At 41.6% G+C, this 12,289-nt stretch overlaps 1 protein-coding gene across 2 annotated transcripts in view; it reads right to left on the bottom strand.

The window, feature by feature from the left end:
- Nucleotides 1-4,542, bottom strand: part of grip2b (glutamate receptor interacting protein 2b) — a 217,787-nt gene extending 213,245 nt beyond the window's left edge. For both annotated transcript variants that reach the window (XM_070549512.1, XM_070549517.1), the window contains exon 1: nt 4,252-4,542. In XM_070549512.1, coding sequence (XP_070405613.1) covers nt 4,252-4,306 — 55 coding nt within the window. In that variant the 5' untranslated portion in view covers nt 4,307-4,542. The remainder of the gene's footprint in view (nt 1-4,251) is intronic.
- Between the last annotated feature and the right edge of the window lie 7,747 nt (nt 4,543-12,289).

Below are 12,289 nucleotides of genomic sequence, written 5' to 3'. Positions count from 1 at the left end.
CTTAACAACAAAACATGATTAGAAAACAGTTCTATATTGTGGAAAACAGCATGCTATCACTGAAATACATCCATAGGTAAACTGTGATCACTAAAATTTAATGTATTTCATTAACATGTTCAGTAGTAAGTTACTGGAAATGCTAACATTTCATTTCTATGCTAAAAATGTAGTATTGACACATCTATTATGTACAGGATAGCAATAATCCAGTTTTAATTTATGTTCAAAGAAAAACATGTCTGTGAACTACATGCTACAGTGGCTTGCCATAAACCTGCAGCAGCAGGGCAGACTTGAAGCAGCAACCTGACTGCAGCGGTTCTACTCCGTAGCGTTGGAGACAGCTAAGAAACAGGATGGTGGGGACTTTTCTTCTGCTTGTAGAGTTTAGATCTTAGTTTCATGACCATTGTGTTTTATCGTAACCCCACTTGATCGTGAGCCTGCTATACCTGCTAGTGTTAGCTAATCTGCCCGTAGTTACACTTTTGATCACAAACGTTGGACTGTTTCTGCCTTTGTGTCTTTGCTGGTTTCTGTTTTCCTCCACAGCACCTACATTAGCACTTTGTGTGCCAATAAAAGACACAATAACAATAACTTTTCTTTGTTCGATAAAGTTCTTGGGAACAAAAGTAACTTGAAAAGATGTTGCATGAGTGCTACATCTAAAATTAGTTATTTTCATCACACATGCGACACATTCTTCTCTCGTTCTGATCTGCCTCGGTCTGCTCTGTTGCCGCCTACAGATGAGCTGCACAAATTGGCTGGTACATTAAGGTTGCACGACACAAAATAAAGGTGCACAACACAATGAATCAATGACTAAATGTGTTGCGGTGGATTTTTACCGATTGTATTGAATCGTTGTTGCAGCCCTAGTGTGTGTGTGTCGGAGTGATTAGGCATGGACCGGTAAGTTTTCGTTTTTGAAGTTGTCTTTCTGAAGTCCTCTGACCTTCTGCTTATCTTCATCCACTCGATCTCTGAGTGATGAAAATAGAAATAAGTCTTTAAAGGGTTTCATGTTAAAGCAAAGTCACACTAAAGTTTATTACTCGCTCAGAGATGGAGGCTTCCTCTGCCTTAACAAGCTCATTATTTGATCTCCTTTACTCCTGATTAATGGGATCTTCGTTTTCCGCTGATAGGAGCAGAAAGCAGCCTTCCATCTCTCCGCTCAAACCCTGCTTGGGTTTATCTCTCCGATCTTATGGCTTCCTGTCCACTGCTCTTTTCAGTGGCTTTTTTGTCACTCTCCAATTCAGATACCCCCCCCCACACACACACACACACACTATATTTTATGCAGATCATGGACACTATTGTCATTTGTTTCTTTAGGTTTTTCCTCAACATCATCATGATGGATGGGCCTGGCTTTTGTCTCGCTGTATAATCCGTTGTCTCTCTTTCAGCGAGGGAATGAGATGTATGGATCTGCTGGCCCTTGTATGCATGCTATTGCAGAACACTGTGGTCATCTGCATCAAACTGCACATCTTGTTTTTGGTTCCACTTTTCTCCAGACAGATGAAGTATGTATTACATCCATAAAAATACCTTCACTGAGGTCAATAACACCACTTTCTGCATCTTCTGATAAAACTAAGTTTTCATTAAAGAACAGCTGGAGGCTGTCTGAATCTAGGGATGAATCACACATCACTCCTAAATTTATGGTTCCTCCTGTTCCTCAAATGTGTGTGTTTAGACTGAATCAGATTAAACTTACTTTAATTCTTTCCCTCTGACATATGTAGGTTTAGTAATCCAACACAACCATGCATGAGGTGGTTAGATGGTAATGACCAAGTTTGCTGAAAAAAAAACATGTTTTAATGATTATTTCTGATTTTCTGATTCAGAAGGTACACCTTTCTGACGCCAGTAAACCCCGCCCTCCGGTGCCACACCTTTTCCAACAACATTTTTGGCTCTGCCCTGCTCAACTGAACATAACTTTGGCCGTGATCGAGATGAGCCAGTTCTGCGCAGATTAGATCACCAGTGATCGGCGCGCAGTGCATGCCGGTTAGATTTGTGTCCGACTTGACGTCGACTTGCTCTGACGTCATGCCTACGTAGGCAACGATAACCTTGTGAGATCAAGGCAGCTGCAGATTTTGGAGCAAGGCGCTGCAGTTGCTCTCCATCGGCTGCAAAACCTAGGGGATGACGGGGAACGCCTGGCTCTCACCTGATCTAAGTACTGATTGGTTCACATTTTGATCCAAACATCTGGTGGTTGAATGCAAAATGTTAGTTGGTCACATGTATTCTTTAAATCATGTAACGTTGATGATAACTATATAGGCCATAAAGAGGAATGTGGTTTGTGTTTTTTGTCACGTTTCCTATGAGCACACTAAAGCTACAGCTGTTAACCTTTACTTATTAATACAGTCAGGTCTCCATATACAGGTTATGATATCGACAAGCACGTGAGGATGTGTTTCTGTTGCTAACAGGCACCAGAATTAAAATAAATAATTAAACAAGTATGAACTCTAATGGGCTCGACACACGGGATGCGACATCGCCTCTCCTCCATTCATTTTCAATGAGACATGCGCGACAAAGCGATAATCGCTGGTCTCCCTCCTACTAACCGAAACACGAAAACGTGTGTATGACATTTTACGCTCGTGCACGTGTCGTGCACAGGTGACCCAGCGACGCGATCCCAGAAAGTTGAATCATTTTCAACTTTTCATCGCTGTCGCTCGGACGAGGACCAATCAACGGAGGTTTCATTCACTGACCAATGAGCGGACAGGATGCTCCGTACATCTCCAAGCAAATATGGAGGAGAAGTTTATTATTAATATGTTTTATATAGTAAAATCGGAAGTAAGATTTCACATAACTCTAGCAGCACCTTGTGAAACATCATATCTATCGCTTTTTTTAAACTCTGAACAGCTTAACCTTAATTCCCTCCAACCTGACACAGCCAAACAAAACAACGGATGTTTCGATTTCGCAATGGAACAGAACACGTAGACGGCTTTGCCGCTGCCGCGGATCGCCTCCCGTGTGTCGAGCCCATTACTTGTGTTTTTACTATATAGAACATAATAATAATAAACTTCTCCTCCATGTTTGCTCAGAGGTTTAGGAGCATCCTGTCCGCTCATTGGTCAGTGAATGAAACCTCCGTTGATTGGTCCTCGTCCGAGTGACAGCGATGAAAAGTTTAAAATGTTTCAACTTTCTGGGATCGCGTCGCTGGGTCGCCTGTGCACGACACGTGCACGAGCGCAAAATTTCACACACACGTTTTTCGCGTTTCGCTTAGTAGGAGGGAGACCCGCGATTATCGCTTCGTCGCGCATGTCTCATTGAAAATGAATGGAGGAGAGGCAATGTTGCCTCCCGTGTGTCGAGCCCATTATGGTTTTGGGCTGAAATATTAAACTTAAAGTAAGATGCACTAAACTGCCACTAATGATTACACATGTGTACTGCACTATTAGACACTCATCTATATAGGTTATCAGCAAAAAATAAAAAAGTTAATTTAGGCGTTACTCGCTCTTTAATGATTTATTTATTTATTTAATTTTATTTACATTTTTTTTCAGATTTCTATTTTTTCCACACAGTTGAAAAAAATACCAAAACAAAAACACAAATCGAAGTAGAAAATTCCATTTCCGGTGCCTTCCTGCAAATGCCGATTTTTCATCTCCACACAGACACAATTACTCTGGCACGCTCACGTGCACGCTGAAGCTGACCGGAACCATCACTGTCCACCCCCACCCCTTGCTCCTGCTGCAGGCCAAACATAGTCATCCGTGTGCGTGTGCGTCAGTGACTCTCAGCTCTTCTCTGTTGCGCACAGAAGCACGCACTAACGCGCACGCGTAAGCACCATGACCTGTCAGCATCTGTAGCCTCACACAGCCTTTGCTGAGGCAGCGGAACAAACCCAAGCTGACACGTGTGCGCACAGCGCGCGGCTACAACAGATCGAGCATGTTCGTGCACACATATACGAACACACACACACTGGAGCTGCAGGTGCCTCAGCTCCAATCACAGACCACATACATGCAAGTGCGCGCGCGCACCGATGCAGAATCAACTCCAAACACATGAAGCACAAAGAACCAAAGTGTCTCCTGAACCAGCTGCCCACATCCTGGCACACATCTGTTCAAACAGGACGCACGGAGCGCGCACACGTCCACTCAGCGCAGAAACACACGCGCATTGATTTGTTTTGCTTTCTCCTACCTTCCTCGTGCATCCGTTGAAGGCAAAAGGCGAGATTCCGCCGCCAGCCGGGCATGCTGCTGAGGACCAGCAGGTAGGTCGAGTTGATGAAGAGGAGGGCAGAGGTAGATCCTGTCCGGTGGATTCACCCTGACTGATCCCTGCGTTCAGCTTTGTTCTCTCCCCCCCACCGCCGGTAGTCGGTGAAACGTCCGGTGCTGCTGCTCCCGCCAACATAGACCTCGCTGACAGTTGTGACACTCAGTCCCGCTGCGGCACCAAAGCTCCCTCTCCTCGTTACTCCCTCTCACTTCCACTCTGCTCACTTTTCCTTCTTCCATTCATCCCCCCCCCCCCCCCCCCCCCCAAAAAAAAACTGCCTCTCTCCCTTAATTAGCTTCATCTCCCCCAAATAGTATCCCTCCTGCAGATCAGGGTTCATTTAACAACCAGAGTTCTTTTATGAAGATAATCCATGTCATCTCCACTACTTTGTCACTTATATACTCACTGTTGCACTTTTAATCTGCACTCATGGACTGTTGTTCCAGAACATTTCTCTTTCCAGCCTGTCTCTGAGTTTCCAGAGTCCAGATCCATCAGTGTGAAATCTGGAGAAAAGTGTAATGATGCACAAGACATCAAGAAATATATGAATTCAGGGAGTGCATGAACAAAATGATAAAGCAGAGCAGTCGAGGGTGAAATAAAATAAAATCATTTCAGGAACCTAAAGTTACTGAAGGGGAGACAAATAGAGCCGAACCATCAAACGAGACGTGAGGTTGGAGTTTTTCTCTCTCCAGGATGAAGTGGAGCTCTAATGGATTTTTGGGCAAGGTCGTCAAATTTAGTGTCTGTTGAATGATAATGTTCACGTTGTTCTGATGTGAGAAGAAACAGAAATCACCATTGTGATATTACATTTCAGATGGGTTTAAACGCACGGACGTCATAGAAGACGATAAAAGAAGATTAAAAAAAGCATCTAAACTTCAGCTGAAATGTAGAAATAAGGAAGTCAAACCAGGAAGTCCAGCAATAAACTTGTTTCAAATTAAGATTTTTTTTTTTCATAGGATCTTTTTGGAAAACATTGTAGTTTCATTGAATAATTTATCATCCGACACTCTGTGTACTCACATTTACCACGATGTGGAACCTGAAAGGGTCATGCATCTGTGACAGCAGATGTGCACAACCCAAAAAGGACACATAATTCCATACAAGTTCTCTTGGTGTCCGTTGTTTTGTGGATTTCTTTCCAACATTAATCAGGAGAAAACTACACAAATCAGCCAGTTTTACATCTCTTTCACTGCCAGAGCCTAAGAAACGTATGGAAAAGCCAAATGCAGCCACAACAGCCTGGCTCCTCCCCCTCATACTGATCCCCAGCCTGGTCACATATTCATGAGGAATTACATCCACATTCCAACAGGAATGTTTAGCTGTGTTTATTTAATCCTTCCTAGTTCTACCCCAGGGTGACTAATCAGGCTTTCCAACAAACCAAGGTACAACAATCCTCCACAGTTACGTTCTCTCCCCTCCTGCCGACTCTCTAATCCAGTCCCTGCAGGGTTTTGTTGTACTATAAATTACAGATGAGGAGATAAAACACCAACACCTCCAGTCCAATGTTTGGCGACTGATGACAGTGTTCAGCTGAAAGCTAAACCGCCTCAGGGCCTGAAAAGAGCAGATGTGAATATAAACGTTCCGTTTAGAGGCTTCACCTGCAGGTGCCTGAATGTAAAATAAAAAGTTTGAACAAATCTGAATTCAGGATTTTGTAGCTTTCTGTGCAGAATCTGTCTCAGTGCATTTGGTTAAATCATTACGAGACAGTTTGAAGTTAAATTTCATTGATATGATCATCTTAGTCACTGGTTGCACAATGACTGGATGCAACATATTTAATGATTTAAAGAGCAGGTCATTGTGTTGTGTGTGTGTGTGTGTGTGTGTGTGTGTGTGTGTGTGTGTGTGTGTGTGTGTGTGTGTGTGTGTGTGTGTGTTAGCAGCTCCGCCCTCTCGCTCTTTCAGGCAAAAGTATTTGCCTGAAAGATCTTTCATGTCTGACTCCACAGAATTGATTAAAAGTTCTGTTAGTTGGCCGGTTGTGGAGAAAAAACTCAGGCAAGGCCAACTAAAGATCATCAGCGCTGAGATGGCCTGGTCCATGGGTCGTGTGGTGTGTGCAACGGCAGCAGAGGAAGCTCATCTTCCAGTTTTTCAGTTACCATGGTGATGAGTCTGACTGCAGGTGACGATAAAGGTCAGAGACAAGTATGCACATGATGTCAACAATCAGTTCCTAAGAAGCGTGCTTCCTTTCAGCCCAAACCCACCGACCTTGACACGACGAGTCAGGTTGTTCTGGAACTTCAGACACCGACTTCAACTATAAAACCTCCTGATCGACGAACATGTGAAACTGGGAATTAAAGTAAGATGTTGAGTCAAGTCTCACAATAGCAACGTATATGCAACATGTTCTCAGAAGAAGAAAAACAGCCCTGACCATCCTCTCCCCATCGGCTTTGCCACAGGCATTCAAAAGCCTCCAGTGTGTCCTGGGGTCTCCTGCATGTCCACAGCCCCTCCACCACAACCACATGCCTCAATCATCTCAGCTGTGGAGGAGAAGCTCCCAATTCTGAGTACAGTAAATGAATGCATTTTTTGCTGTTCGTTGCTGCCTTTTGACCCTTGGTACAATATTGTTAAGATCGAGATGTTGATGATGATACCAGAAACCTTTTAGCATCAGAAAAAATTCAAGTATATGAGGAAGTTTAAGAAAAGTCAAGCAGGTGAAGTTCAAGCATCAATGTTGCAAACAGCAACTTTGTTGTTATTTCTAACGACTTATCTTACCCCCATGGCGTTTCTGACGACCCTTGACAACTTTCTGTTGAACTGTGCTGTTGATTTTCCAAGCAGACTGGCTAAAGACCCAGCCTGCTGTGGATCCATACTGTCCTTCCAGAAGCTCGGAAAGGTAATGATCTATGGATGTCCACGCAGACAAATCATGAACGTTTCTCAGTTTGTCTCACAGAACAATTTGTTTGACAAGCAAAATAAGTTTAAGACACAGAAAGTTAAATCCAAACAGCATTTTTAATTTTTCCTTCTGGAAAGGTTTATTTATTTATTCATTTGTTTTTATTTTTTACATTCGTTGAACAGAAAAAGCTAATTGCTAGCCTTTCTATGAGCACCCAGTACTGTAAACAGCTAACAGCCATTAAGCAGACCTCCCACTGGTGCTCTCACCAGAACCACTAAACTGTTAAGTGTGGTTTCTGGTCAGCAGAGGGCTACAGAGTGGTGTCCAATGTGAAGCTGCTGACTTTTATGGCTCAAGAACCACTGAAAACAGTTTGCAAGCAATAGCTTAAAGTGATTAGTGCTCCTTTAAAGCAGTTTGCTTCTCATTTTTAGTCCCTGAGTACAGACAGGGCCATCTCCCAGAGGACAGAAGACGTCTTGTCCATGTCCTTTATTATGTCACCAGCCTACTAGAGATGCATCAGGCCAGATGTTTCCTCCAGAGGGAGCAGAAATCATTTTTCAAACAAACACAAGGACATCCAAAACACATTTAATAAAATAACATGTCACCATAATTAGGCTAGTTTGAATTGTGCCTCACATAAACACAGCTGTACACACTAGCTGTACACACGAGAACACGTCTGCCTGCTGTTGACCGTTTGCTGGAGAGTTGTGACCTCTTGTGGTCAATTGATGACATTGCAGCTTCTCTACCTGCAACGCAAAGCGCTGACTCAATCAAACACAAAAGGAACACGTTCAGTCTCATAGATATCTCTGGGCTTCGACTCATCATTCATTAAACTAAGATATATTTATCTGCACGTGTTTAAAGGGGCACTTCAAATGCTCTTTCAGAGCGTGGCAACATTTAAATAATGATAATTCTGAACATGCACAACAACTATGGAGCTACAAACCTCTGGAGTGATCAATAGTGAATGGAAAATTCAAAATGACACATTGACCCTTTTAATTACTGACATCCTTTGTCTTTCCCTGCATGCATTTTGTTCTCACCCCACTTTAATTTACAATTGCCTTTGTAATTTCCTTCTAGTTTTATTTCCTCAAGCATATCTCTCCTTTCCACAGTCTCTCAGCTTTTCCCATTTACTGCACTCTGACTTTATTATGCAGGTGAGGGAAGCTGTCTCTCAGGGGAAATGCAAAAAGAAAATACAAAAATGAAAGCTTGAAGAAATAAAAATGTGAGAGTTTAAATATGAATGTCATTGATCATTTGAGCAGAGCTGCAGGATGAATGAATATGCAAAAACATGGGGGGGGCCTACCCTCAGACAGCAGAGCGCTGCTCACAACAGGTGACAGCAGCCAGTACCGGTCGCTCGTGTACGTCAAAGTTATCTTTCATAAAAAGATAATCAATAAAATGATTTATATAAAGTGGATCCAGAAGTTGTAGCCTGTCTCTGCCTACAATATTTTGATATTTTTCACCCTGATGGTGGTTTTACTGAGCAGGTGCCACTTTTGTCATACGTTTCTTTTTAAAACATGTTTAGACTGTTCAGAATACAAATCCAGGCTCTGTCACGTTTGATCGTTGTAATTAAACTTTGTAGGTGGGGAAGGTCAGAAAAGGATCCAATCAATTTGTTTTCCCTCATTTACAGCGACGGAGATAACGGCGCGGTGCGTCTGGCTCTGGTGTTAATCAAGTTTAATTATATCTCTTTGCAACAATTTTCACAAGAAAACAGAACAGTTAAAAGCAGGGCTTGTGTTGACCGGACAGTTCCCGTATTTGACCGTTTATTTTGACGGAGAAAGAATAGAAAGAATTACCCCGACGCATGCAGACGATCTGACATTTTATTCGTTACACACATCGCAGATGTAGCTAAATCACTCAAGAAAGGATTCCCATCTGAACATCTGAGCTGGACACTGCTCAGCGCAGCTCGCTGTCAGCGCATATGTGCACAGCGAGCTGAAGTTTTGAATGTAAGAAAATCTGATGTTTGTGACCGGCGCGGGAAAAACAGAAACTAACTTCCGGTCAAAGCCCTGGGCAGCTGGTGACGTTTCACATGGAGCTCTGCTGAAACAACTGTAGTAAACAACGCCTGGCTCCGCTGTTTCTGCGTTAGCGTTATAGCAGAGAACAATGTGTCATCAGTCAGATGTAGCTTCTGAAGCCTCTACTAGTCGGTCAGATTTGTTTTTCTCTGGGATACGGCGACGAGAACGGATATTGGATTACCGGAGATGTTCAACCGAACTCCGACCCCGCCAGCTGGATATCACTACCAGAGGTGCAGACATGTTTTAGACCGTTTGACTCAGAAGGCCTGCGACCAGATTTGGACATAGAGGAGGACTCTGTTTATCTTCAGAACCAAAATCGGTACAGTTTGTTTACTTTTCTTAAATATTTCATTTCTGTGCTCCACTGGGAGCTCTAAGCTGACAAGTTCTCAGCTGGTCTTAGCTCCATCAAGTGTCCCAATATAGTTCGGTAATCTACAGTTTTACTGCTGTGTGTATTTATTGATATAACTCTGGAAAATATTTAACCGACAATTTACCAGAATAAATCTTCCTGATGCTGGAGTAACTCCTTCGCTCAATTTGTTGTTTGCACAAATCCAGGATGTCATAGAGGTTCTAATGTTGAAATATAGAGATCATCTTTTAGATTGTGTGTGTGTGTGTGTGTGTGTGTGTGTGTGTGTGTGTGTGTGTGTGTGTGTGTGTGTGTGTGTCATAGCTTTCCCAAAGGACTTGTTTTTTCCGGAGCGAACACGGATAGCAGTTTTGCTGCAGTCATGTTAACGGGACTCGTCTGGAGTCCAGAATTAGCGGTGCAGTTCTAGATGGATTTATAGATGTAGGTTATTATTTTAGATCAGACCTGTTATTTAAAAATGCGTGTAGGACACGGACACATGGCTCAGACCTTTTGCTGCAGCTGTAAACGCAATTTACGTAATAATTAGGAGCATGAAAGTAAACAAATAACAGTGATTCACAATACTAGCATCAGCAGCTATACCTTGTTTTACGTGCTGGAGTGACGTATGCGGAACACACTGGAGGAGAGGATTTGGATTTTCTGCAATGATTTATGACAAAAGTCCTTAACAAAATAAAAAACTGAACCCAGTACATGTTTATATAGATGGTAAAGTGTAGTTATTTTGCATTTCTACAATTTTAATGCCGAGCCAATACCTTTAACCCTTCACCACTGAAATCAGTTTGTTCATTCCAATCCTCCAAAATAATCCTCCAATCATCCAGCTGGAATCCTTAAGGGTCTCATAATGTCCATCCTGTCAGAACAGGCCTTGGGAGCCCAGGTGTTGCTAGAACTAACGGTGTCTCCTCACCAGTGTGAGCCTCCAAACTGTGAAGGTTGGTCTCCAAACATGAACTTTAAATTCATGCATTTATCTCCTCTTGTAACATTTTAACATGTTTTAAAAGGCTTGCATCATGATAAGTTACACCTCCCAGACCAAAGATAGGTCCAATATAAGATAAAACGTTATCATGCAGAGACGTCATTATTTATGAAATATAAGTTATTTTCCTGAGCCATTACTTCAGCCAAGAAATAAGATGCATGGATTTGATGAAACCATGCAGTCTCATGCAGTCCTATATGTGTAACGTGACACACACACACACACACACACACACACACACACACACACACACACACACACACACACACACACACACACACTGCAGCATGTTAGAATCTTCTGAATGACTAATTTAACTACACTGAACTGCTTTTGTAATAATTTAATCTCTTATTCTGGAGTAAACTAAAGAAACAAGCTAAATCATCACAAATCTGTGGCATCAAGAAGCATCTTCTGAGTTCAAACATGGAGCACAATGTTTACACCTGAACAGTATCAGGATGTTTAAACTCACAGAGGCCTGCAGGTCTTCTGTTTTATGAGCAAAGCGCTGATAATCTGCTTGTTATGAGCACTAAACGTTATTTTGCCGCTTCCATGCGGAGCGGTAGGGAAACACATTTCAAACACGGAACCGAGTGTGGTTACGGAACCGAGCAGAATGCTGATGACGTCACACCGGTGCGCGAAGGTGCGGGTTCCAACCCACAGGAGAGGAGGGAGAGAGGAGGTAAACAGCAAGTGGATCACAGGGACTGAACTGATGTTTTTGAGCAAAACTGCGGTAAAAATGGCTGTTTGTCCTCATTATCAAAAGTGTTTGATAATGATTATTTTAGATGTAACTTAGATGAAACAAAATCATATTTATATTGTTTCTTTTTATATGGGGATTTAATATTTTACTCAACTGTGAAGCCAGAAATCTGTAGGTTGAACTTTTTAACCGGAATGTTTTATTTATTTATTTTTTTTTTGTTTTGTTTTGCTTTCAAAACTTACATTTTTGGGGTTTAACTATATTTAAAAAACTATATTTAAATTAGGTTTAATTTAAAATATTAAATGAAATTTAATTGTATTTTTACATTTAATATAACAATTCAGATCTAAAATTGAAGTGGTAGATTTTTACTTCATATATAGATTTAGATCTGAATCTAAATCTTTACACCTGATTTTATTTGAACATTTTCACAATAGCATCGAAGTGTTTAGGTTTGACTATATATTTAGAGCTGAATTTAAATATTTAGGCTTAACCTATTTGGGATTAACTTTTTATGATTAGACCTATCTATTTTAATAATTCCTTAAACTGAAATTAAAATATTCAAGTATATCTTTTAAATGTGTAACTGAGTCTATACAAAATGATCTGTTATGATTTAACATTTGTAGGTTTAATTTTAGATGTGGTTTATTGAATTGAATTCATCCATATTTAAAGTTTCGTTGTAATTGTTTAGCTTTGACATAAATCATGTGAAGTCATTCATCTGTTCATATTTAATTCTATACGGCAGTAATGGGTTGTGCATTTTTGGGCTTGACAGGAAGCTGGAACATTCCGCACCTGGACTTAGTGGACCGTG

Source organism: Nothobranchius furzeri, chromosome 3, assembly GCF_043380555.1.
Source record: "Nothobranchius furzeri strain GRZ-AD chromosome 3, NfurGRZ-RIMD1, whole genome shotgun sequence".
NCBI classification, from domain to species: Eukaryota; Metazoa; Chordata; class Actinopteri; order Cyprinodontiformes; family Nothobranchiidae; genus Nothobranchius; species Nothobranchius furzeri.
Note: the sequence above shows the minus strand (reverse complement) of the source record. Positions and strands in the feature narration are given on the sequence as shown.